Source organism: Lingula anatina, chromosome 9 (assembly GCF_051362555.1).
Source record: "Lingula anatina isolate TDL-2025a chromosome 9, LinAna3.0, whole genome shotgun sequence".
Classification (NCBI taxonomy): Eukaryota; Metazoa; Brachiopoda; class Lingulata; order Lingulida; family Lingulidae; genus Lingula; species Lingula anatina.
In genome coordinates, this window is record NC_141775.1 from 2,210,061 (window position 1) to 2,236,645 (window position 26,585).

At 39.2% G+C, this 26,585-nt stretch overlaps 6 protein-coding genes across 8 annotated transcripts; all 6 read left to right on the plus strand.

Moving 5' to 3' along the window:
- Positions 1-362: 362 nt before the first annotated feature.
- Positions 363-4,434, plus strand: LOC106168110 (uncharacterized). Its single transcript, XM_013547048.2, has 3 exons — positions 363-1,788; positions 2,406-2,612; positions 3,210-4,434. Exons 1-3 carry the CDS (start codon positions 1,650-1,652, stop codon positions 4,355-4,357), a joined length of 1,494 nt encoding a protein of 497 aa, XP_013402502.2. The 5' UTR covers positions 363-1,649; the 3' UTR covers positions 4,358-4,434.
- Positions 4,435-4,613: 179 nt separating this feature from the next.
- Positions 4,614-10,078, plus strand: LOC106168121 (N-acetylglucosamine transporter UNC93A-like). 3 transcript variants are annotated; one of them, XM_086996068.1, is made up of 7 exons: positions 4,614-5,438; positions 6,161-6,923; positions 7,367-7,699; positions 7,957-8,156; positions 8,668-8,771; positions 9,043-9,206; positions 9,747-10,078. In XM_086996068.1, the coding sequence occupies exons 2-7, from the start codon at positions 6,353-6,355 to the stop codon at positions 9,986-9,988; spliced, it is 1,614 nt and encodes a 537-aa protein (XP_086852194.1). In that variant the 5' UTR covers positions 4,614-5,438; positions 6,161-6,352; the 3' UTR covers positions 9,989-10,078. The 3 variants fall into 3 exon arrangements, with proteins under 3 accessions (XP_086852194.1, XP_086852195.1, XP_086852196.1); XM_086996069.1 differs by having other exon boundaries at positions 6,450-6,923; XM_086996070.1 differs by having other exon boundaries at positions 6,510-6,923.
- Positions 10,079-10,536: 458 nt separating this feature from the next.
- On the plus strand, positions 10,537-14,889 carry LOC106168122 (N-acetylglucosamine transporter UNC93A). Its single transcript, XM_024076563.2, has 6 exons — positions 10,537-11,642; positions 11,914-12,243; positions 13,124-13,323; positions 13,633-13,736; positions 13,993-14,156; positions 14,327-14,889. The coding sequence occupies exons 1-6, from the start codon at positions 11,252-11,254 to the stop codon at positions 14,578-14,580; spliced, it is 1,443 nt and encodes a 480-aa protein (XP_023932331.2). The 5' UTR covers positions 10,537-11,251; the 3' UTR covers positions 14,581-14,889.
- A 277-nt stretch (positions 14,890-15,166) lies between these two features.
- Positions 15,167-18,044, plus strand: LOC112042272 (N-acetylglucosamine transporter UNC93A). Its single transcript, XM_024076564.2, has 4 exons — positions 15,167-16,094; positions 16,309-16,850; positions 17,129-17,399; positions 17,754-18,044. Exons 1-4 carry the CDS (start codon positions 15,668-15,670, stop codon positions 17,984-17,986), a joined length of 1,473 nt encoding a protein of 490 aa, XP_023932332.2. The 5' UTR covers positions 15,167-15,667; the 3' UTR covers positions 17,987-18,044.
- Positions 18,045-18,941: 897 nt separating this feature from the next.
- Positions 18,942-20,186, plus strand: LOC106168123 (N-acetylglucosamine transporter UNC93A-like). The gene is made up of 2 exons (XM_086995555.1): positions 18,942-19,368; positions 19,618-20,186. Exons 1-2 carry the CDS (start codon positions 18,942-18,944, stop codon positions 20,184-20,186), a joined length of 996 nt encoding a protein of 331 aa, XP_086851681.1.
- Positions 20,187-22,338: 2,152 nt separating this feature from the next.
- LOC106168127 (N-acetylglucosamine transporter UNC93A) lies at positions 22,339-26,113 on the plus strand. The gene is made up of 4 exons (XM_086995379.1): positions 22,339-23,425; positions 23,658-24,199; positions 24,473-24,743; positions 25,016-26,113. Exons 1-4 carry the CDS (start codon positions 22,999-23,001, stop codon positions 25,237-25,239), a joined length of 1,464 nt encoding a protein of 487 aa, XP_086851505.1. The 5' UTR covers positions 22,339-22,998; the 3' UTR covers positions 25,240-26,113.
- The last annotated feature ends 472 nt before the right edge of the window (positions 26,114-26,585 follow it).

The following is a 26,585-nucleotide window of genomic DNA, read 5'->3' on the forward strand; positions in this document are numbered from 1 at the left end:
TTTATTTATATAAGTCCTTTACTCACCCCGAGTTTTTTAAAAAGGACACTGGGTGAGTAACATATACCTGTACCTGTATAGCACGTATTCACCACACTGTGTACCTACTTGAAAAGACTGATCACCGTTCGTTAATACTTAATGTCCAACTCAACTCCATATTACTCTGGCGAACCCGCATAGGTCTGCATAGCAGGCTAATAGCTGGCATGTGACATAATCGCCATATGAAAGTTCACTTTCACGTAGGTCTCCTAAAGCTGAGCACACAGATCTCAAACGCAGGGCCTCCTATCAACAAAATTACATCATTTACTTCCATCGGAGCGACAGGACATCCCATGCGTCACGACACGCTTCGTTTGCACCGACAAATGTCACCTCTCTGCACTGAGGATTTACCTGACATTTTGCAGGTTAATGCTACATCACTCTTCTGCATGTAGTCATAGCTGGATGAGCACGGAGAAACACGACAGTGCACAAAAGCTATTGTTTATTATTGTATTTCATTTTAAAATAACCAGCCACGTGTCTTGTATGTACTAGTCATTGTCTTCACACACTGCTGACACGTGAATGGACCTGCTGTGGGCTGGGGACGACATATAGTTTATATACCAGATCCGATTGCTGGTCATTGCAATTGAAGGGATTTGGAATGCCACGTCATCTAAACTACGAGTGGACAGTTTGATTCAAGTTATAGGGAATATAAAACATACGGTTTTTATATTGGAGCGTGCGGATGACGTAAACGTTGTCTTTGTACATGTACGTATGGAGCAGAAGAAGTTTTCTGACTGTGAGTAGGAAGTTAAAGAAGTCTTCAGAGAGTGACCGAGAAGGAAGGAATAAGATTTCTATTGGTAAAGACAGGAGTGACCACGACCTATAGCCAGCGTGACTGGGACTCGTTCGGTCAACACCCCGACTCAGTCACTTTTATATGGGACAGAATTAAGACATTTACGCTGAGGCATGCCCATACCACTGATATAAATCTTAATGAATATTGCCTTCGTCTACCCGGGCACTTGTCCCAAATATATGGTGACGCGAGCGAAAGGAACTCTATCTATCCTCAACAGTTACCATGATATCATCCTACAGCGATTATACAGGGCATGTGCACTGTGATCATTGACTGAGTTTACTCAGCTTAACGACGTATCCAGTTCAAATGCAACGCCAGCCAATCTGTAGGGGTGAAGACGCCCACTGTTAACATATGTGTGAACTGTGTATTTGTATGTAACGCTATATCACCGATATCGATCTAGTCGTCCATATTGATTTTAGTTGGAATGCGACGGGTCTTCTCAGAGTGGGAGCAGTTATAGGTGCAGAGTAATCACATCAATATGAAATCCGAACATAAACATCTCGACAATTTAGGTTGACAATGGGTTATCAACTTAAAGTGTAATGGATTTCCACTTACATTAAAAGTGGGGCACGGATTATATTGCACTAGACATGAAAATTAGTAGTCAACATATTTCAAGAAGACTCATCGTCACCCTGAACAGAAAAATAAGAGACGGGCACTTGTCAAGGCACTTGTCACCGCGAGATTGATATTGGTAGTCATATATTACAGCAGGCTTAGTTGTATAGAGTGGGGTGGTTGATCTAGAGCCGGAGACATGGCTATTAGCCCGGCAGTCCTGAGGTGTGCGGCGCTCGTGGTGGGGTGTCTGGGGCTGCTGCTTCAGGGGATGGCGATCACGTTCAATGCCTACCAGTTGGCACTGAAGCAGTTCTTCTCGCTGTCACAATCACAAAGTAAGAACTCTCTCTCTCTCTCTCTCTCTCTCTCTCTCACACACACACACACGCACACACACTCAAAAACACACAGATGCACGCACGCATACTGGATCATTGCAAACCCTGTCTGTCAAATTCCTAAATATATTATAATTATCATTGTGAATATGATGTGCACGTGCAGTGAAATACATTAATTGTGCTCAAAGTAAACCGCTGAGCGCAATATAGCACAAACACCTTCAAAAAAAAGTTTGAACATTCGTCATTCGTATAATATGATAGTAATGAAGATCATTAACAATATTAAGCACCAATGTGTCGGGCCTTCAAATACAGCTTTGCATATACAGTGTATACCCCATATCAGCCCCTATTATCGTTGTAAATGCTGTTGTAGTTGTATTATTAACTTAATATGTAGGTTGTATGCGGGCTCAGAGGGGGCTTTCATAATTTTTGACTACAAGATTCACCATAAACAAAGTTAATGGCATTATTATTATCATTGTTATTTTTATTATTATTGCGATTGTCAAGATTATTATTTCACTGTAATCATTATCATTTGTTTGCTCACTGTCATTTTTCTTCCTATATTATTATTATTATTATTATTATTATTATTTCAGCGGAAGACATCGCCTCACTGGGGTACGTTGGAGTCCAGTTAGGTCTGTTACCTGGTTGGACGTACGAGAAGATAGGCATACGCTGGAACCTGGTGATAGGTCTTATACTGGGGACTGGAGGATACCTGTTCATCTTCTCTTCCACCTACCTGGCGGATTTCTACAGTAAAAACCACTGGTTGCTGGCTATGTACTTCTTTTTTGTAGGTTGGTATTATTATTATTATATTTTTTTTCACGAAGGTTTATTTTTGTACTCATTACACTAAATTTTATAAGGGTAAAAGCATGGTCAATCTAAATTTCATCTCTCCATGACCCCTATTTTAGAAACGGCGTTAATTTAAGATAATCATTTCATAAAGGAACTGTATTTTAATTCTCTCTAGATAAACAGTTGCATTTAAAGATATAGCTATGCACTGGAACTGAGAAAATCTGTAGACCTCTCCGTGTATAGGGAGAAATACAATACTTATTTATCAGGGAACAGAATGTTGAAAAAATAAAATAGAAAGCAACCTCACGTAACTCTCGGTTTATGTTCCTACTCTGCTAATCTTTATTGCGTCATGACACGGTGGGGGGGGGGGGGGGGGGGTATTTTTTTCTTTTTATATAGGCTTTTATTTTTACACTTTTTACCCGGCGTTTGAAACCTTTTCCAATAACAACGAATATAAGAATTATTTATGAACAACATTCTGTAGTGGTCCTATATTAATACGATGAACTCGAGCCACAGAAAATAAATTTTGTTGCCTTCATTACTTCTTAATAAATCACTTTATTTATTTCTTTAAGGTCTGGGAGGCGTTTTCACGGGTCTAACTTCTATGACCCCAAACCTCGGCAACTTCCATGAGCACCATGGAGGGAAGATCGTAGGCCTGCTTGACTCCGCCTTCAGCCTCGGTTCCACCTTAAGTGCTGCCACCTATGCCGCTGCGTTCATCAACGGCCATACGAACGGCGACGAAGCGAAACAGAACATTTCTGGCTATTTCATAATGCTGGCGGCTGCGTCGTTGGTGATAAATGTACTTTGCACAATATTTGTTCGCATAGTGCCCCTCAGTGAAAATGCAGGAAAGACACCAATGAGCGAAGTGTATTCGTCAAAGGAATTTCAGTACCACGAACTTGAAGTTATTAGTGATGCTGAAGACGAAAGTGACCTGGAATACGCGCAAGAAGAGTTGCCCAGTGAAAATCAAGGTGAAGGTGAAGGTGAAGGTGACACAGATAGAAGGGTAAACGGCAATGACAGCAGAGAGGCCGTTACTATGGCGAGCGAAAAGACATTCCCGGCAATTTTGAAAGATTGGGACTTTCACTTCATTCTCTGGGTGTTTATGTTTTGTACTACTCTTCAGTTTATGGTCGTCAACAACATCACAGTCATCGTAAAAGCTGCAAACTTTGCATCACAAGCGGCCATCTTTCCTGTGCTTTCGCCAGTCGTAACCACGTTGACAAAATTTACTATGGGGGTAGTTTCAGACGCTCTCATCGCCAAAATCTCGCGGGATTCCATGCTGTTGGTGATAATCGTTATCCAAACTGTGACACTGATTGTGTGCTGTGTTATTCCGGAAGAGTTTGCTTCTCTTGTTGCTCTGACGCTGTCAGCGGCTGTAGCAAATGGGACAATATACTGTCTAACTCCACTACTACTGGTGGAACATTTTGGTCTGAAACACTTTGGTGTCAATTGGGGTTTCACTATGATGTTCAGCTCATTTGCCACTGTTGGTGTTCAAAAGGGGTTTGGGAAACTGTACGATTATTACGGGTATACGGCAAAGACAGGGGAGACCTTATGTTACGGGTCAAAATGCTTTCAACTGAGCCTCATAATTGCCGCTGTTTTAAGCGGGTGTGCGGTGTTGTTTAACGTCGCAATTGTTCAGAGGAGGAAAAGAATGGAAACGATACGACGAGAGACTTAAAGGTATCTTATATGGGATTATCCTGACATATCTACCTTTGCTGAAAAGAAATAACAGAAATAAATGAATGAAACTCATATTTCACAATCACTGCTTGACCTGTTCCTGCACTTGGGTTCGATACGTTTTTTTTTTGTTGTGTCATTTCTAATTGCTTATTCTTATATATATATTTTTTATTATCGATCTGTCACTTAAAACGCCTTTATCAGAATGAGACTAAGGGCGGAGACAAACTGCTCATGTATTCCGAGATGGTGAATTGCCATTAGAACGCCTAGCACTCTATTAATTCTCTGCCAGATTAACATAAATACAGTGTGTGGTAATATTAGACTATTTAACAAATCGTTTAACTTTCCATTGACGTTAACGTAACATTAGGTATATGGCGCATCTTGATGCCTATAATATTAAAATTTACCCAGGGTCCGCTTAATGTGGACTGAAGTTGGGCCTTGAGTAGCCGACACCGTTTAATCACATTTAAAGTGGGTCGTTTCGAATTGGCTGAGACTGTTATCGCAGCCTTCGCAGATGCCAAGGCGTTCATTGACTTCATTGCGCGTTAGACCTTATGTAGAGAAAATAAATTACCCCAATTTTCAGCAACAGTCAATTTTTCACCAAGGTTTACCACATCCAAAACATGCTACCTTTCTTATTAGATCCTCCTTATTTTAACTTTATTTGAATAAAAATCTTAATTAACTGATATAGGATTGACAAAACGGTTAAGAAAATGTGAAACAAGTGCAAAGAAGGGTAAACAGAAAGCGAAGGATGAAAAATCTCCCGTTTCCTTGTCTTGTCATTTCATGGGAGCACTTTCCAATCCGAGAAGGCTAGTTATGCTATCCTGAAAACGGGATTTGAGTTTATTTGCATTTACCTGACCTTTTTGACCGCACTACAAGAAGTCCCGTGTCTCGCGTCTGATTAAGTAATCTTATCCAAGCACCACGTGCGGTGGCAGTGCGCGTATTAACGTACTGGCAGTCGTCAACAGCATATACTGGAAATAACACGTCTTGGGGCATTTGCATTGTCGACGAGAAAACTTGGAAGAACAATTCAAGAGGTATGTCCCTGTCATAGCTATTTTGTTTCAACCAGTTGACGGACTCAAACTGTCTAAGGTCCAGGGCTGTATGTTTTTCACAGTTTAAAAAGTTCTGTATTGACGCCATTGCCTTCAATTAACTCTTTTGGGTGAGAAACCATAGTATTTTAATCAACAATTTTCTTGAATAATGATTTACCAGCAAGTGAAAAGGACTACTAAGCTAGTATTTTTTTTCGTCCAAGCAATTAGGAAGTGCAGCCAGTCCCAGGCCTTAGAGACCCACCAACACCACTGATTCACTAAAATTCTGCACGTGCAAGGGTTCATTCCCATTGAAACTTTCGGTCCGCGTTTATCGATCCAACTCCGCGGGGACTCTCGCTGAATACAACTAATTTAACAGATTAACACGCCACTCATTGTCGATGAGAATAACACACACACGCTGGTGATTGTACGAGAACGTTGGAGACAAGATTAGGAATGTTAGTCTATAGTACTAATTGCATTTAGAGAAAGTACCCGTCGAGTTTGATCCATCTTCGTAGACCGACAGTTTCAATGGGAACAACCTCAATTTCTCTCAAATAATTACATTTATCTATGATAAGGCTCTTGCCTTTCTGAGATATCGATTATTCAATCTAAATCAATGTGTTACAACTACATTAATCATTGATTAATTCATAAATTTGGATATATATTTATACTGACTATTTTTTCCTTATTCCAACAAGGGCAATGACCGTTTTTAGAAGTACCAAACAACTAATATAAAAAATAACGAACACTGATACCAGCTGTTTATTATTTGGACCAGTAACGTAGACATAGAAAAAGTCACATAACCTCGTAAACACCGGCACTGTGTACACAGTTGAGATTCCGTGGTCTTCACACGCAGTACCAGGGAGATATGATCTCTGTGCATGTACTTTGACCATTTTCTACAGCTGTGGTCACCAGTTTTATTGTCATCTCAAGTCCTTGCCTCACTCCTTGATATCTCCTACCGTTTATATTTAGATGTTGATCTTTTCAACCGTTACTCCAAGTCAAGTCCACCATTTTTACATCATTTAACAGTTGATCGTCCCTCCACAGACAACATGGCGCCTAAAGCAACCTGGAAAACGGACAGCGTCTCGGAAAAGACATCGCTTATATTCTCCAACGAAGATGTTAAAAAGAAGACAGCACAATCCAGGAACGCTTTGGCTCAAGTTATCATCATCTCCATCGTGTACATGCTGGGGTACTCTCCCTTCATCACATTAATGAACTTGGAGGTGATACTGAACGCGGACATTGGCTCCTTTGTGATGCTCTGCGTCTTTTGCGGCACCCTGATCTCGTTTGCTACGGCGCCGTTCATTACCAGACTGCTGGGCGCCAAGGGCTCAGTTCTGGTGGGCTGGGTCGCCCATGCCGTCTTCGCCGCCGTCCACTTTTCACCAATATCAGAGATTTTACTGCCAGTGGCGGTGGTTGTCGGCATCGGTAAGTTGGGACGTTTTATATCTTTAATTAATTTTTTTGTCTTTCCTGCTCGAACGATAATACCGGTAACATTAATGTTATTTCTAAAAAATGGTATGTATTTGTGACTAATGTACATGTAGCAGTATGTGCTTCTTTTCAATTCTTGCAAACGAACAAAAAAAGGTTTTCTTGGTAAAAAAATACAGTGTATGAATACTAGCACGTGAATCAGCTTATGAGTTTCTTTTGTTGGTGGGAAATACCTTTGATTGTCCGAAAGAGAGAGAGGGAGAATCGGCTTAAGATACCTCACTTTTCTTACACAAAGATTCCAGCTCTTTACCCCTTTACGTTACAATGTTAACTGACCATCAATTTCAGCAACCATTCTTTGTGGATTAGCAAGATATTTTGTCATTAATTCTTCTACCACGTTTAAACTAATTCCTTTCTCCCCTCAGGTCACGCGCAGACCTGGATCACCCAGGGGGTGTATGTGGCCACCCTGGCCCTGGAGTACGCCTCGGCCACGGGGCAGCCTCAGGAGTCCGTCATGGGGCTCTTCAGCGGCATCTTTTTCACCATAAATACTTTTAACGGCGTCTGGGGGAACCTTATCTCCTCTCTGGTTCTAGTTAAACCAACGGACCCCGCTCTCAACTCTACGGAAATTATGACCGGAAATTTAAGCGAGTTATGCGGACCTGCGTTCTGTCCCTGGGAGGATACATCCGGGACCCACATCCGGGAACCTGACCAACTCGCCGTCACCATCGTTCTCTGCGCATTCATAGGTATGAATTTTTAATTTTTAATTTTGTTATTTTCCTCATTTTTGTTCTCTAAGAAATGCATGCTATGAAATTTATTTGTGTGATATTGTAATCTAGGAAATAAGCGATTTTCCCATTTGGGTTTAAAAAATGTTACACTACTATATGGGCAATAAAATGGAAATTATATTAAGCACAACGAAAAATGTTATGGCAACTTTCATGCTAACGTTTACGACGGTAACTCTGGTATTAGTGCATGTGTCTTTTTTCTCAAGGTCTGGACATTCTCGCGTTCCTCATAACTTCATTGTTTTTGAAAAACGTCCACCCTGAGACCAGTGACTCTCTTCACAGCGCACTGGATTTCTGTGGCACGATCCTCAAGATGTGCTACGAGAAAAATCTTGTGTTCCTGCTGCTGCCATTTCTGTGGATCGGGTTTGAGATTGAATTCATGATGACGGAGTTCACCAAGGCAGGTCAATATACATGTAGAGTTTTAGCCAGTCATGTATTCATTCAATTGCTTTTCTTTTTTTTCTTTCTTAATTATTTTACTTATCTTTTAGCAATTTTCTATTACAGTAGGATTGGTACATACTTACATGCCGGTTCAGTCTAATTATGAGAAAAGGTTCCGGTGTGTCAGAAATGGTAGAGTACTGGGGAATCGTAGTCTGCTGACCATTACTTTGTACAGGTGACATTCACTTAATAATCCGTCCCCTATACCCAGCCTGGCATGTATGGAACCCGGGCGCCCATTTCTAAATAGGACTTCCATTTCTGTCATACTGGGCTTACGTTAGTCCATGTAGATTAAATTGCCAACATTCAAACACTGAAGACGTTTCTTTAAAACTGGCAATTGTTATGCGTATTCTATTTAAATTTGTCTCCTTGTGACAAATGGTTGTCGTTTGTTACCTTCCAGTTTATTTAGGCAGGTAGAAAACTAATTTTGACTTCTGTCGTTTTTTCACCAGGCCTTCGTCAGTTGTGAGATCGGCATCCATTTCAACGGCTGGAGTATGATGTGCTTTGCCGGCGGGACTATACTAGGCTCGGCTTTTACTGGGAGGATATTGAAGTAGGGCTATATACACATCTTACCATCTTTTCAACACAAAATTAGGATATGTTAAATTTTGAATAACGTTTTATCAAACATCCTGACCACAGAATATATGAAGACATAAGATTTATTGTAATTTATTGTAATTTTTACTCTTCACAGTTTCATAATAAGTGTATCTCTAAACTATTTTAATTTTTTCCTTTCTAATTTATTTTTTATATTTATTTGAATTTATTGTAATATATTCTAATCGGACCTTCTACCATCTTTTGTATATCTTCAGATACGTGGGTTGGCCCATCATGTTTGCCGCAGCAGGGACTTGCAATGTGGCTTGTCTTGCCGCCATGATGTTTTATGTTCCTTCTGAGCAGACGATTGAATTCTACCTTGTTATCCCGTTAGCATGGGGACTGGCGGATTCCGTCTGGTATTGCCAAATGTCAGGTATACATATATTAGCATATCTTCTCAAAAGTTAGCTATAAGAAACGTTAAATATATTCATCATAAGAATAAGGCTCCAGCATCACCACTTGCCATTTCTCGAACATACCAATCACTAACATTCAAATAGGTGTCAAATTATTATTTTGAAATAGGTATCGAATCCTGTTTCTCTCCAATCATTGTTTAATGTTTCATATGGGCATTTGGGTTTTATCGTACCGTTTTTTACTATAAGATACTGTCAATATTTCGTCACCAATGTCACAAATAAATCAGTGCATCATTATGTATTTTTTTTATTACTTTAAAAACGTTTCTTCTGTATGCAGTTTTCATCCTTACTCTGGAAAAGTTCGAATAGTGATAAATATGAACCATTCAAAAATCTCTACAGTGCAATATCGGTAACAGTCCATTAATTCCTTTTAGATGCAGATGTCCTAAATTCCCTGAACAGCCTATATTTCCTAATAAAGAGTCCATGATCTGTTTACTTTAAAAATGAATGTAACGTGTTTGTTCATCTGTTTATTTCAGCATATATTGGACATTATTTTCCCTCTCAGAAATGGCCAGTTTTTGTGACAATGAGAAACTCTATGAACGTAACTTTTGTGATAACATTCGCATACACCGCTTTTATTTGCATGGAAGCCAAAATGTACATGACTCTGGCAATGATGTTTACATCACTGACTTCTTTTTATGTGTTTGAAGTGTTGCAGCGACGGAAGGCCAAGGAAGCAGGACCTACCTACACATACATTGAGAAAACGTAGTCTTACATCAGTCTATTTCATATTGAAATATTTATGAAAATATATTTTGATAATTAAATGTTTTAAAACAATAAATGTATATATCGAAGACCTTTTTTTGTTGTTCACTGAGTGTATTTCAAATCAAATCTATGCTACTTCTGTCATTATAGGCTCCACGCTTGTTCTATTTTCCCAATCACAAATTATAGATATTTTCTTAACAACTAAAATATTACGGTTGTTTTAAACACGAGAGCTTTATTGCAGATCACGTGAATGTCAATCATATTCAATTGTACAGTTCGATTAATTTTGTTGCACAGAATTCTCCCGGAAAGGGAAAAGTTTAAAATTCCAAACCTCTGATGTCAATAAAGGGCTTCTAAAATTAAAGTATGAGCACACAATAATTTTGTAACAGACTACAGGTACTTACATACCCTGTGTTCAGAGTGTATAAAATCCCAGGAAAGTTGTACTGTTGCTTTTAATATTGAACGCCTGCTGTTTTTTATTCCGGCATAATTTCAAGATGCTTTGATCCTATTTTGTTGTATTTATTGATATATTATTTACCTTGCGGCTGTGCTTGAAGCGCTGACCTGTCAGATAGTTATTACATATGCTCTTTATCGTGTTGGAAATAGGTCTTAACACGCATAATCAATCTGCACTTTGCACAATGTGCCCCACCACCTGCCGTGGATGACGATGCGAACTCACCAACTATTCTTATCGTATATATTTCAATGTGTATGGCACACGTATATAGCAAGATGATCGCAATGATATCGCTCTCCTTATACAACCCCGGCTGAAATACTACGAGAGATCGAACTACATGACACTTACTTGTACCGTCTATACTGTAATCAGCTGATTGTGGTGGAAATGTCCAGCGATTAAGAAATCTAGATTGCAACCGCTGCACTATAACCGCTGTGTTCAACTGGGATTGAGAAGCACTCTGATTGACATTGGACTCAGTCTGCGACCTTAGGCTCAAGACCGACACAAATAACCTTTGGGTTTAGCGTTTGATTTGTTCAAAGGTACTTTTCCTAGTGGTTGTTTGGCAGAATATTTTTCTATGTTCTCTTGATTTAATCTTCGATGTAGTTCATTTTAATTCAGACCAGTGCCGTTCCAGTGACTTGCGATCTACTTTATTTGGAGGGTTGAACATTCTAAAGTCAAGGCAGATTTCTGAAGTCTTTGCTAAAGCCGACTTAAGACCAAAGTCAGTTTGTGAAATCGTCCCCCTGGACACCATAATCCACCATGGCGCCGAACGCTGCCCTGAAAACCTCCGAAGACTCGGAGAAATCCGTGCTCCTCTTCTCTAATGAAGAAATCAGGAAGAAGAAATCAAAAGCCAGGGACGCGTTCATTCAAGTTATCATAATCTCTATAGTCTATATGTTAGGATACTCCCCCTTTATCACACTGATGAACTTAGAGGTGATCCTTAATGCAGAAATTGGTTCCTTCGTGATGCTCTGTGTTTTCTGTGGCACCTTGGTCTCCTTTGGAACAGCGCCAATCATCACGAGACTTATTGGCGCCAAAGGCTCCGTCCTGTTTGGCTGGATTGTACACGCCATCTTCGCCGCCGTCCATTTCTCACCAGTAGCTGAAGTGCTTCTGCCTGTTGGGATTTTTGTTGGAATTGGTAAGCTCTGAGGTTTCTGTTCCTTCCCTTAGTTTTCATTGTTTTTGCAAGATTTACATTCTCCTAAATGCAAAGAACTTAAGCCATTTTACATCTTCAGAAATTAATGGATTTTTTACCCCTGTTCCTTTTCAACGGTGGTACAATGAATTTAATTTAAAAAAATCAACAGTTTCTCAGCTGAATATATTTAAGAACCTCGGCAATATTGGCATTGTATCTTTTACATTTATTTATAAACAATATATTGCAATGACATCATTTTCTCTAGGCCACGCCCAAGCCTGGGTAACTCAGGGTGTGTATGTGGCTACCCTGGCCCTGGAGTACGCCTCGGCCACAGGGCAGCCCCAGGAGTCCGTCATGGGGCTCTTCAGCGGCATATTCTTCACCATTAACACCTTCAACGGCGTCTGGGGGAACCTGGTGTCCTCTTTGGTACTCATTAAGCCACAAGACGCCATGGGGAACAGCTCGGACCTGACAGAGAACTTAACAGGTCTTTGTGGTCTCGAATTCTGTCCGTGGGAGGATACATCCGGGACCTACATCCGGGAACCTGACGAGCTTTCTGTGACTATAGTCCTTTGTGCGTTCATAGGTGTGTACATGTGGTCCTCTCATTGAAAGAAATAACTATATTTACGAGTTTTTTTTTTCTTTTGCTGCACTGAAGAAATTTTGTACAGTCTTGTTATTAAGTTACTAGAATATAAATGAGAATTCACTTTTGTCAGAAGTGCGTACTATTTCAAAACAAAACAGACTAAAAAAAAGAGAAGGCGTTTCTATGCGATTTGGTTCTTCTTAATCAGGCCTACCCAACTACCAGACTCGGCAGGATCCTGAATTAACCGGTATATCGGAACACGCTACCCGTTTTCAAGGTGTGTGTCAGATTTCGGAGTATCATACCCCAGAACAAATTTTGTAGCACGACTGCGGGCTCATCCACGCTCGGCTGAACAACCTTAAACTGTACTCTTACTTTAGAGTACTCTATTTTATTGTCTCTATGGGTATATATGGGGACTTTACGACATTCGGTTTGAATGTTTTAACCACTTTTGATAGGGCTTTTTTGCATTGTATTAGATTAATGTGGCAGTCTAAGGTGCATCTAGGTGGCTTTCAAATTTATGCACCCGGTTTTAAAATCATATAGCGATTTTACGACAATCGTTTACTATCCAATCAAGGTGACAGCCGAGCATGCCAGGGCTCATCCTGTCGGTGTTCTGGCTGATACTCCGAAATGCGATCTGACACACACCTTGAAAACGGGTAGTGTGGTCCGATATACCGGTTAATTCAGGATCCTTAGGTGCCGAGTCTGGTAGTTGGGTAGGCCTGTTAATCCTTTCCTCAATATTAACATAAACTTAGCTACAGGTGGGTCTTCAGATATTTTTACCAACGTATTTCTTTTACAATTGATTTGAAATCCAATAAACATTTTTGTTTATTATTTTGGCTTGTAGGTCTGGACCTGTTGGCGTTCTTCATAGCTCTATTTTTCCTCAAAAATGTCCACCCAGAGACCGGGGACTCTCTGCACAGCGCAGTGGATTTCTGCGGCACCATCTTGAAAATGTGCTACGAGAAAAACCTGGCATTTTTATTACTACCATTCATGTGGATTGGGTTCGAGATTCAGTTCATGATGACGGAATTTACCACAGTAGGCCAACGCCCACCCGAAATACCCTTTATTTAGGTCAAACGCACTAGAGCGACTCACAAACTGTTTTTGTCGCAGTGATCTAAGATACTGTAATAATAATAATAATAATAATACTAATGTCAATATGATACTTGACGGTTAGTTTCCATTTTTACATCATTTGTCTTTTATCTGATTTTCAGCGCTCTTTTTTATCAGACCTAAAAACGCCCGATTTTCCCTTTACGTGGTTAATCTAAATAGTAGTTTCAATCAACCAAATTCTGTGAATATCAATGACATAATATTTTCGTTATCCTTTTTCAGGCATTCGTCAGCTGTGAAATCGGAATAGAATACAACGGTTGGAGTATGATATGCTTCGCTGGGGGTACTATATTAGGATCAGCAATAACCGGACGAACGCTACGGTAATTATTTCCAACTTTCCCATTTGTGATATTTTGCACCCTCGATATAATGATCATGTAATCTTAATGTTTTTATGTCAATTCTAAATATTTTAAATTGCACTATTTTAGAGTTGAAACATACATATAGTGTCCACATCACATAAAAGATTTGAAAGAAATGAGATCTCGCAAAATCTTTTTTCAAAGTCTTGTAAAGTAATGCCTCTCGTTTCATCATATGTGTAGGACAATTTATACCATTTCAACTTTCCAGGTATGTCGGTTGGCCTGTCATGTTTGCCATTGCCACGGCGTGTAACTTGGCCTGTCTTGCCGCCATGGTGTTTTTTGCACCATCAGAGCAGACGATCGAGTTTTACCTCCTAATTCCGGTAGCTTGGGGGCTTGCGGATTCCGTTTGGTTCTGTCAAATGTCTGGTGAGATTAAGTAATGTGTTATTTGCTGAACAACCTGATTCAAAGTTAATTCAGTCAAGTTGATAAATTCAGCACCATCATAATAAGCTACAGCATACATAATTATTTTCTTTGAACAAATAATGAGATATTATCTTTTTAAACATACTGTAATTTTGCTCTTTTTTCAGCTTACATCGGCCATTACTTTCCACAGCAAAAATGGCCCGTATACGTCACAATGCGAAACTTCATAAACGTCATGTACGTCATCCTATTTGGCTATACGTCATTTGTATGCATGGACGCGAAGGTTTACATTACCATCAGCATGGTGCTGCTGTCATTAGCCTCGTTTTACACGTTTGAGGGTCTGAGAAAACGGAAGGACGCTAAAGAACTTTTGAAAAATGGACCTACTTATTTGCGCATTGGAAAACAATAAACGCTTGAAAAGCTGCCGGGAGTTATGAAGGGAATACGCGTGGTGCTTTATTGCGCATGGGCAAAACGGTCATCTTACGCAGATCTGTCGATACAGTGACAACAAAAAGACGACCCTCTATGTGCAGACTTTGACGTTCTATGTTATTGTTTGTCAGTGGCGGATATTTAAGATTTTTTAATGATTTCAAATCGAACTGAAAATATTTTTGTGAAAGTAAAATGTTCAATAAAATGTTGGTGTTCATCAGCGTTGCACATTCTAAAACTTATAGAAACTATAATAATTCTCGTACATTAATCATTTTGGAATAACCGTTTAGTTTGTTGAATCTCCCAATCAACATAATTATAAATTATGTGTTATATAAATGTTGATAAATAGAACACCAAAGTACACAACATAATAAATGATGCATGTGGAACATGCGGTACGATTTCTGTATACACTTAAGTGCACAATGTATGTGAATTGAATGTAAAAATGACAAAAGCACTTCAATATGCTTGGAAATTAAGCTCATACGAGTAAATAAAAATACCAGAGTAAATGCTTCCAAAATAGGACATTTGTATCAAAACATTTCTAAATCTGACATTGATTGTGGTAAACAGATCAGAGGTAGAGACATAGGCAGGAGCAACCGCTCTTGGTGCTATCTCAGACAAATATTTACCCACTAGTTAATATCTAAACCAACCGGGTTAGATTAACACTTGGTGCATTTCCATGGTCGTCTCTTACAGATGAAGAGACGTCTGTCCAGGGTTGATTGCAGAAAGGTTGACATTGTGTCGTGAGACAGACAGACAGCACGTGCCCCTGACAGTGCGAAGCAAGGCCATCAGTCAACGCGCTCGTATTTGTTTAAACAGCTCTCTTTTCAACACAGCTAACAATTAACTCGGCCTGCATGTATGGGATGTATTTTACAGGTCGAATGAAGTCAAAAAAGATGAGGCTGATCTGATCGATGGTTAAATTGCCTTGGAGATATTTACTTGTACACAAGGGTTCCTTTGATCTTTGAAAGTACTTTATGACAACCACATCCGATATATATGTAACACTAGACTGAGGAGTCACAATGGAAGTAAAACATACCGGAATGGATAGGGGCAATAAGTCAGTTACAAGAAGCAACGACGTATACCAAGAAGACGATGGAGAAAGCACACCTCTTCTGGGTAAAAGTGATCAGCGCGTTCAGCTGTCCAAATGGAAACCTTTGTCACAGCTGGTTGTTCTTGCAGTCGTGTACATGTTAGGGTACTCCCCGTTGTCAACTTTATTAAATTTAGAAAGAATATTGTATCCAGACATAGGCATCTATGCTTTAGTGTGTAACTTTGGAGGATCTATATGTTCCTTAGTGACTGCATCAGTGATTGCCAAACATCTTGGGGCAAAGGGATCTGTTCTTCTAGGCTGGGTTTGCCAAGCAGTATTCATTGCGGCACATTTCTATATGGAACCTTATGTCATTCTGCCAGTTGCTTTCCTGGTTGGAATAGGTAAATACATGATAAACTAATGTTGACACTTGTGTGACGTGTAGACCATTTAGATAATAAGCAGCGCATTCAATGCAGACTTTTTTCATTCTTGAGTTTTTTATCCATATCCTTACTCTTTGCCTCTCTCTCTCTCTCTCTCTCTCTCTCTCTCTCTCTCTCCATGCACCCTCTAACTTCTCTATCCACACTAATATACCGGTATATGTTCCAGGACACGCTCAGGCTTGGATAACCAACGCTGTCTTTGTTACCGCGCTGGGTCTTCAGTACTCTGAAATCACCGGCCGCCCTCAAGGTGAAGTCATGGGCATGTTCCAGGGAATATTCTTCGCAATCTTTCAATTTAATGGCATCTGGGGCAATCTGATCTCCGCTCTCGTGTTGAACAGCCCAGCAGACGACACAACTGGTAATGGGAGCACCTCCCATGCGCAAGGCGGGAACTTGAGCGCGCTTTGCGGAAGTAATTTCTGTCCTTGGGAAGATACATCCGGGACGTACATCACACAACCCGATCAGTACGTGATTTATATAATCCTTGGGTGTTTCCTAGGATTGGTGGGATCGGCCTTTGTGATAGCACTATTATTTTTGAAGGACGTGAAATCAACGACAGGGGATTCCCTTCACAGCTTAGGAGCTTTTCTGGTGACTGTTTGGCGACTGATATTTAAACGGAAGATGGGTCTTATTCTGCCAGCATTTATGTTCGTGGCAATTGGGCAGACTATGATTCTCACGGAGTTTATCACAGTAGGTATCTTATGATATTGGTTGTATTGGATTCTAAAGGGCGGATTACATTTTAACCTCTGTATTTACCACAGCACATAAATCAGACAATATTTCCCCATAACTTAATTTTTTGCTGTCATTGTCATCTTTACCACAAACGTGGGGAAAGGATTTACAAGGCTTTCCCTTCTCTCTTTTTTTAAAGGCAATCGGAAGAAGAAATGTCCTTCAGTTCATTTGTATTGAATAATGTTTGGTTTGTTCTGGATTTTGAAGCATTTCTTTTAAATTTGCAGGCTTTTGTAAGCTGCGAAATTGGTATACAATACAATGGCTGGACGGCCATGTTCTACAGCGGAGGTCTAATCTTGGGTTCGACCTTGACCTCTCGTCTCGTGAAGCACGTGGGCTGGGTAACCTTGTTTGTATCCGCCGCCTGCTGTAACGCTGCGTGTCTGCTGAGTATGCTGTTTTATGAACCGTCTGGTTTTGATTCACTGTGGTTCTACTTCCTGATACCGTTTGTGTCTGCACTGGGAGACGCGCAGTGGCTTGCTACAGCATCTGGTGAGAAGTTATTACACTTTTGTTTTTTTCCTATCATCGAAACTAGATATCAATCTTTTTATTTATTATTATTAATATTATTGTCTTTATTGTATATTATTTCCTTTATTCATTTTCGTATTTGCATTTAATATAACTGTGTCGATTAACATAGTGACATATATTGAGTTATAAAAATTCAATTTAAATGCAAATTAAATTAGATGGGAAATTAAAAAAAAAAAAACGGCTCAAAATTCTGGTATATTCTCTTATTCATTCCTTTATCTTTGCGGTATCTGTTTTAATATTTGTTAACATGTCCTTGCTCCGTGAACATTATTATTATTATTTATTATTCTTTTCATTTTTCAGCTTACGTGGGCCACGTGTTTCCGGATCAGAAGTGGCCTGTCTTTGTCACAGTGCGGAGTTTCATCTATGTAACGTTCTCGCTGGTGTATGCTTACTCAAACTTTGCATGTATGGATACAAAAGTATACGTAATGCTGGGAGTTGTAGGCATGGCCCTTCTGCTGTCTATTATCTTTCTTGGGATAACTAAAAATTGGCATAAAAGTCAAAACACACAAAAAATTAAATTGTAAACTGTAATTTTAATCTAAAGACTAATTATTAATAAAAGAAATACTAATGAGAAGATAAGTGTGGTTTTCCAAATTATGTGCAAAGGTTCTTATGGACTCTGCAAATAAGGGCTTTAAAAGGTTATATTTATCCTGAAAGCTATTTTAAATAGTCTCTATAATCTGAAAATCTCCAAAATATCATAAGAGGACAATGCTTTCACAACTGTTGAAACCTATGTGAACTGTATGCCTTCTTTGAAACCTCATTTTATTTATGTACTTCTTTAGATACTTATCTTTTTTAAAAGAAAAACTCATGTGTGCTACGCGAGTGGTGTCAAATGCCTCAAAGTCAAGAGACCACATATCAGACCCTACGTTATATATATATATATATATATATATATATATATATATATATATATATATATAAAAGGCTTCCTACATGCATTTGTGGTCATAAACGATAATATGCCGTCCAATCTTTAAATATGTGAGTGCTTATTTGTGTGTGTGTGTGTGTGTGTGTGTGTGTGTGTAACTAAAATTGAGAGATACGGTTGTAAGGACATGCATGTGGCATATACTGTACATGTATATTGAGTTTCAAAGCTTGTCTTCCACGACCTAAACATAGGGTACCTGTACATGTGAAAGCCGCAGCTGTCTAAAAAAAACTGTCACGCAGTTTTAGTTACCGAATTTTACCGAAGTTTTCCGAATGTTACCTAATTTCACACTCAGTGTACAGATGCCATTTGACCTGAGGTTGGCCTGAAGTCCAGAAGGAGTGACCGAATCAACTGATCAGTGTGTAAAGAGTAACAGGCTATCGCTTTTGTGTAACGTGCACAAAGAGATATATACATGTATACATGGGTTCAGTTCAATCTTTGACATTAGTTCAGGTCACCGGCATCCAATAGATAACACTAACACGCCAACTCAGCATTATGAATATTAGGAAATCGTAATGGAAGAAAAACAAGCCGTAAAACAGCAGGGCAATAATTGCATTACAAGAGTCAACGAGGTTAACCAAGGAGACGACACAGAAAGCACACCTTTTACGAAAACAAGTGACGAGCGCGTTCAGCTGTCCAAATGGCAACCTCTCTCACAACTGTTTGTTCTTGCAGTCGTGTATATGTTGGGGTACTCCCCACTGGCAACTTTATTAAATTTAGAAAGAGTATTGAATCCAGAAATAGGCATCTATGCTTTAATGTGCATCTTTGGAGGCTCCGTATGTTCCATAGTGACTGCACCTGTGATTGCCAAACATCTTGGGGCAAAGGGATCTGTCCTTCTAGGATGGTTTTGCCAAGCTCTGTTTATTGGGGCACATTTCTACATGGTGCCTTATGTCATTCTGCCGGTTGCTTTCCTGGTTGGAATAGGTAAGCACTGGGTAAACTTATGACTCCTTTAACATTAAAGGTTTCAAAACCGTAGCGGGCATATCGTGTGATAATCGTGTGATATCGCCTTCCCTTTCTCCTGGTCTGTCTCTCTGTCTTTCTGCGTTGAATAGTTATAAAAATACATATGGGGATGTTGGTTAATTCTTTACACTCGCTCTCTCCCTCTCTGTGCGTGTGTGTGTGTGTTCTCTAACCTCTGTATCTACACTTATAAATTTGTTTCAGGACACGCTCAGAATTGGATAACCAACGCTGTCTTTGTTACCGCGCTGGGACTTCAGTACTCTGAAATCACCGGCCGCCCTCAAGGTGAAGTCATGGGCATGTTCCAGGGAATATTCTTTACAATCTTTCAATTTAGTGGCATGTGGGGCAACCTGGTCTCCGCTCTCGTGTTAAATAGCCCAGCAGACGACACATCTGGTAATGGGAGCACCTCTCATGCTCAAGGCGGGAACTTGAGCGCGCTTTGTGGAAGTAATTTTTGTCCTTGGGAGGATACATCCGGGACTTATATCACACAACCGGAACAGCACGTGGTTTATATAATCCTTGGCTGTTTCCTAGGATTGGTGGGATCGGCCTTTGTGATAGCACTTATATTTTTGAAGGACGTGAAATCAACGGCAGGGGATTCTCTTCACAGCTTAAGAGATTTTCTTGGGACTATTGGACGACTTATTTTTAAGCAGAAAATGGCGCTCATGCTGCCAGCATTTATGCTGGTGCCAGCTGGACAGACTTTTATTCTTACAGAGTTTATCACAGTAGGTATCTTTTATACAGTTGGATAGTTTTTGTATATGTTTATGCTGTTGACGTGTTTTTTTTTTATCTGATTCCGAAAAGCAGATGACATTATTAGCAAATTATTAATGATAGCCAAATAATTACTACTCCATTATTAACATACATTTGCTTTTGTCTTAACAACAATACTAGAAGATAAAAAGAAATGCAGTACTATCACATATATTCTTGTTTTTATAAAGTCGATGAGGAGTATAGATACTGTTCAATCCATTTATAAATTCTTGATTTTTACTGATTTTTGAAGAAATGTCCTTCAGTTCATTTGTATTGAATAATGGGTGCTTTGTTCTGGATTTTGGAGCATTTCTTTTAAATTTGCAGGCTTTTGTAAGCTGCGAAATTGGTATACAATACAACGGTTGGTCGGCCATGTTCTTCTACGGAGGTCTAATCTTGGGTTCAGCCTTGACCTCTCGTCTCGTGAAGCACGTGGGCTGGGTAACCTTGTTTGTATTTGGCGCCTGCTGTAACGTTGCATGTATGCTGAGTATGCTGTTTTATGAACCGTCTGGTTTTGATTCACTGGGGTTCTATTTTCTGATACCGTTTGTGTCTGCACTGGGTGACGTGCAGTGGCTAGTGACGGCTTCTGGTGAGGAACTTTTCACATTGTGGGCATTTTTTAAATCTTCTTTTCCTGACACCAGATACCGCATTTTCAAGCCTTAATTTCATATTATTATTAATGCAGTCGATTTTTCATTTTCATTTAATATGATTGTGCGGGATTAGTGATAATTTGCCTAATATTTATCAAGTAGCTGCTGTTAGATTTAGGATAAGACTACATTACAGCATCTTTCACTTTTATTGAGACGCATGCGTGAAAGCAAAAATAATTGCTATTTATTTTTCTTTTTATTTTTCAGCTTACGTGGGCCACGTGTTTCCGGATCAGAAGTGGCCTGTCTTTGTCACAGTGCGCAGCGCCATGTATGTAGCCTATGCGCTGGTGTATGCTTATTCAAACTTTGCATGTACCTATACAAAAGTATACGCAATGCTGGTGTTTGTAGGCCTGTCCCTTCTTCTGTCTCTCACCTTTTTAGGGATAACCAGAAATTGGCAGGAAAGTCAAAACACAAAAATTAAATTGTAAACTGTGATATTTTTCATATCAAATTCTCAAAGAAGAAAGTAGTAGTAACAGGTAAATTGTCGTTTTTTTTTTAAGTCTGTTTCCCCAAGTTCGTACTGGTATTCCCTCTGCAAGAAACGACATTTAAAGATGCATTTAAAGTCTATTTTTGCCAAAAAGCCGACCAAATGGCATCATATAATTTCAATAGTAAACTTTCGCTGAATGCCAAGGACATCGTTTTATATTTCCCGAAAACTGATATTCGAGTAGATATTTTCTGTTTTCTTTCTGTGCTGTGTACATCCCTTAGCATTCTAATTTGAATAAGTATGCAATGCTCGCACAGTATAACTAGTACATCATTTAACGGAATTGACGAACTGGATCAAGGGAATAATAAATAGGGCCAATTCCCGGCAAGAAATTTAAAGAATTAAGAAACAGATTTAAAACTTTTTTGGTTGAACGAGGAATTACACTGGTCTATAACTTGGCATGTCGACTTTATCTTAGTCGTATAAGAAACTAGTAGCAGTGGTCTATTTGTGTTGCTGTGTGTCCACGCTTGCCGAATATGTCTCTTGTTTCTTTAAATGGTGATTCGTATCCTGAAACGTATCTCAATAGTGAGAAATGCACAATCTATGTGAAACAGAACATTATATATTATGATGGATCATGCATTTACAATTGTTCTGGTAAGCCTATTTATTTCAAATGTTTATTTATGAAAATTTATCTATTAAGGGTAAAACATGATAAATTTGAATTCAAAATTTATCTTCTCCATGGCTCTCGTGAGGTCAGTAAAGGTACATAAATAAAATATCTAATAAATTAAAAAAATTAAGAGATTGTGTTAAGACTATCAAAATATGAGAAGTGGTGGTCCGTTTGAAACCTTGTACACATTTTATTCATCTGCTTCTTAATTTATTTATGCATTTGTCTTCTAAAAAAATGCCGAAGATTGCAAAGATTGTAGCGAATATTTATGAAGTGTACAAAGGAAATAATAACGATTCCTAATATAATTTCTTAGCTAGTGTCTTATGTATATTTTACTAAAATTAGTTTTTTATCTTAAACATCTGATTGTTGTTGTGCAATTGAAATATTCACACATATTACTTGAGAAATTAAGGTCCCAAAAAGATATCCTGTCTCATTGCAAAAATAAGGATTTTAAAGACAGAACAGCCATGACTGATGCTATCACAGAAAGACATTACCCCAGTCGTTAATGTGTAAACCACTCCAGTGAGATCAGTCAATAGTGGAGACCTCCAGACACATGAAGATAAAGTGGCGTTCAGACGGGTTCACTAGCCGGCTTGATTACACAACTTTGAAGCAGTGAGACTCTAGCTATCTTATTTTAGTCTTGATCAACCCTTAAGTAACCCTTGGCCAAGCGCAGCTTTGTCACAATCATTAAGCATATATAAATAACACGCAGTTTGGTAAACGACGACTGATATGTTAGATTGGTTCTTACTGCAACTTGGTCTAAATAGCGAGAAAGTATGACGAAATCAGCTGCCTTTTGCTAAAACTGTGAAATGCAGTACATTTCTGCATCCAGATATTTACGTATGTATTAACAATTCAACATGTGTTAAACGGCGACCAGTGCACGAGACGCAACTGGACGGCCGTCAACTGATAGATAAGAAAAACCAACTCAGCACTCCGGATATAACGGGATCAACATGAAAGAAAAACAAGCCACAGTAGACCGGGACAATAATGTCATTAAAAGAAACAACGACGCATACCAAGGGGATGATACAGAAAGCACTCCTCTTTTGAGTAAAAGTGACCGGCGCGTTCAGCAGTCCAAATGGGAGCCTCTCTCACAGCTGATTGTTCTTGCATCCGTGTATATGTTGGGGTACTCCCCGTTCTTCACGTTATTGAATCTAGAGAGTATACTGTATCCGGAGATAGGCGTTTTTGCTTTAATGTGCAATTATGGAGGGTCCATTTGTTCTTTAGTGACTGCACCTGTGATTGCCAAACATCTTGGGGCAAAGGGATCTGTTCTTCTAGGCTGGGTTTGCCAAGCAGTATTCATTGCGGCACATTTCTATATGGTGCCGTATATCATTCTGCCGGTTGCGTTTTTGGTGGGAATAGGTATGTATTGGATAATCTGACTATTGACCTACTACTGTGGACTATTGACCTATTATCAAACTAAGAATATTGTATACTTTTAATTTTTTTCCATTATTTTATTGATTTTGCATTTCTCTTCCAGAAACCTGACGTCTGTCTTGTTCCTCCTCCTTCTCTCTCTTTCTCCTCTCACTCCCAACCTTCGTTGTATGTGTTGCCTTAAATACTGGTATTAATCAATTTGTTCCAGGACACGCTCAGGCTTGGATAACCAACGCTGTCTTTGTTACCGCGCTGGGTCTTCAGTACTCTGAAATCACCGGCCGTCCTCAAGGTGAAGTCATGGGCATGTTTCAGGGAATATTCTTCACAATCTTTCAATTTAGTGGCATCTGGGGCAATCTTGTCTCCGCTCTTGTGTTGAACAGCCCAGTAGACGACACAACTGGTAATGAGAGCACCTCTCATGCGCAAGGCGGGAACTTGAGCGCGCTTTGTGGAAGTAATTTCTGTCCCTGGGAGGATACATCCAGGACTTACATCACCCAACCGGAACAGTACGTGATTTATATCATTCTAGGGTGTTTCTTAGGATTGTTGAGTTTGGCTTTTGTTATTACACTTTTATTTTTGAAGGACGTCAAATCGACGACAGGGGATTCCCTCCATAGCGTGAAAGATTTTCTGGTGACTGTTTGGCGACTGGTCTTTAGAAAGAAGATGGGTCTTATTCTGCCAGCATTTATGGTCGTTGGAATCGGGCAGACCCTCGTCCTTACAGAGTTTATAACAGTAGGTAGCTTTTGATTTTGGTAAGGCTTAGCAAAGCCCACATATATATTGAAAAGATTAAAAATTAAATGAAAAAACATTTACATTATAATAGCACAATGCACTGTTCTCTCACTATATCACTGGACATTGTTCTTTTTGTAGAGAAAAAAAAAGGAGTGGAAGTAAGAAAGGCAAACAAGGTCATCACTGTAGTTCTCACCAGAAGTCGAATACTCATATAAACTTACATGTCCTCTAAGATTAAGCGGATTTTCTTTTTAAAAATTACAGGCGTTTACAAGCTGTGAAATTGGTATAGAATATAACGGTTGGTCGGCCATGCTCTACAGCGGAGGCCTGGTGGTTGGCTCGGCCTTGACTTCTCGCCTCGTGAAGCACGTGGGCTGGGTCACCATGTTTATACTCGCCGCCTGCTGTAACTCTGCATGTATGGCTAGCATGCTGTTATATCAGTCGTCAGGTTTTGATTCACTGGAGTTCTACTTTCTGATACCTGTGGTCTCTGCACTGGGAGACTCCATGTGGATGGCAACCGCTTCTGGTAAGAGACTTTAATACATCGGGGTATATATTTTTGATTTAATATCTCGTTTAGTGTAACCCGCGGGCAGAGTTTTTTTTTTTTTTTTTATTATTAATCGGGGCGGATATAGATTTGTTATATTGCAGTGGCAATTATTTGCTATGAGATATGAGACAAAAAGATATCAACAACCTATACACATATAGTTTGAAATGTTTGGAAGTAGAAACAATGCAAGGCAATTAAAACGTAAAGTCATAAAATTTTGGCTTCTTTTTCATTTGCTTCAGCGTACCTGGGCCACGAGTTCCCGGATCAGAAGTGGCCCGTCTTTGTTACCATGAGGAGCTTCATGTACGTGGCGTTTGGCGTGGTGTATGCCTACTCCAACTTCACCTGCATGGAGGCCAAAATTTACATCGCTCTTGGAGCCGTCGGACTGTCGCTGCTATCGTCTCTCTGTTTTATTGGGATAACGAAGAATTGGAAGACAAGCCAAAAGTCAGATATTTAAATATCTATTTAATTTTATTTTATTATCAATTATTATTTTCAAGTCAAAATTCTTGATGTAAATATTAAGGCTTGAGGAACACTCATTAAGTGTTTCAGGTGTAATTAATAAACAGACAATATAGCAGTGCGATGTGCAATGTGTTCACATTATAATTAAGAAAGGGCATGCATGGGTTAACGAGAGCAGATTTTCAACGGGTTTGAAAAATAAAAGTCATCTTTGCGGTGTAATCCTATTTTTTCTATTATTTGTGCTGCGGTTCACCGTTCTAACGGCGACAGACAATTTTCATTTATTTCGTAGATTTTCTTGGACAAGATTGCGGTAGGTTAATTAACATTGGCATCAATCTTTCAATAAAAATCCGAGCACATTTTTTGAGAATCTCTCAAGAGAAATAAATCCCCTTGTAACGAATACATAACGCTAAGGACTGTATCGCTAAAGTATACTGACCGATGTGAAACGTAATCTGTTTTAGATTTTAATCAACTTCAAACGAAACAAGTCTGGAAAAAATCCAATTTTATTTCATTTTAAGCAGTGTTTACAGCATATGCGGATTATGTTTACAACAAATAAAGTATTAAAATGTACATTTGTTACTAGGCAAGTGACTCAGTCGTATTAATTTTATTTCTTCACATATTAGAGAGACTGAGAAAAAGAAATACACATAATATCTGAAATCACCTTAACCCTTTAACCCCATACAGGACATGTACTACACAGATAAGGAATTCTGTAGATGAGATTCCAGTAAATATGTTAATACAAACAACCATTTTGCCACAGCCCCTCCTAGAACCACTTTCAAACAAATAAATATCACAGTTATACTTCCTTATCTTTAGCACCGGGCTCTGTCAACCTTATTAGATGAAAACTTAGCAGATTTTCTCTCATTTAGCACAGCAAAGGCCAGTGTGAAAGTTACACTGAACTTACTACTAAACACACTACATAAGTTGTGGCCCAGTCGATCCAACCTTGACTTTTGTACCATGACCTCTTGACCTTGACTTCCATGAAAATCAAGACTGTATCAGGATATTAGACACAATTTCTTCTTGGTCGAACTTTTCATCTCAACAAGTGGTTGTTCCCAATAAACAGGAGATGAAATCAACATGTTTTTAAATATAGAAGGGGTTAAGGAACAAAGAAAAAAATTGGAACTGAAATATAATAATAAATAAATAATTACAAGGCAGCAAAGCTGTCAAATGTACAGACAAAAAGCAGGAAATAACAAAATAGGCTACTGTCAATTCTGATGCAAATTTAAGTAAAATGTGAAACAAGCATAAGGCTTCAGGCCCATGGGAGTTCAAGTTCACACT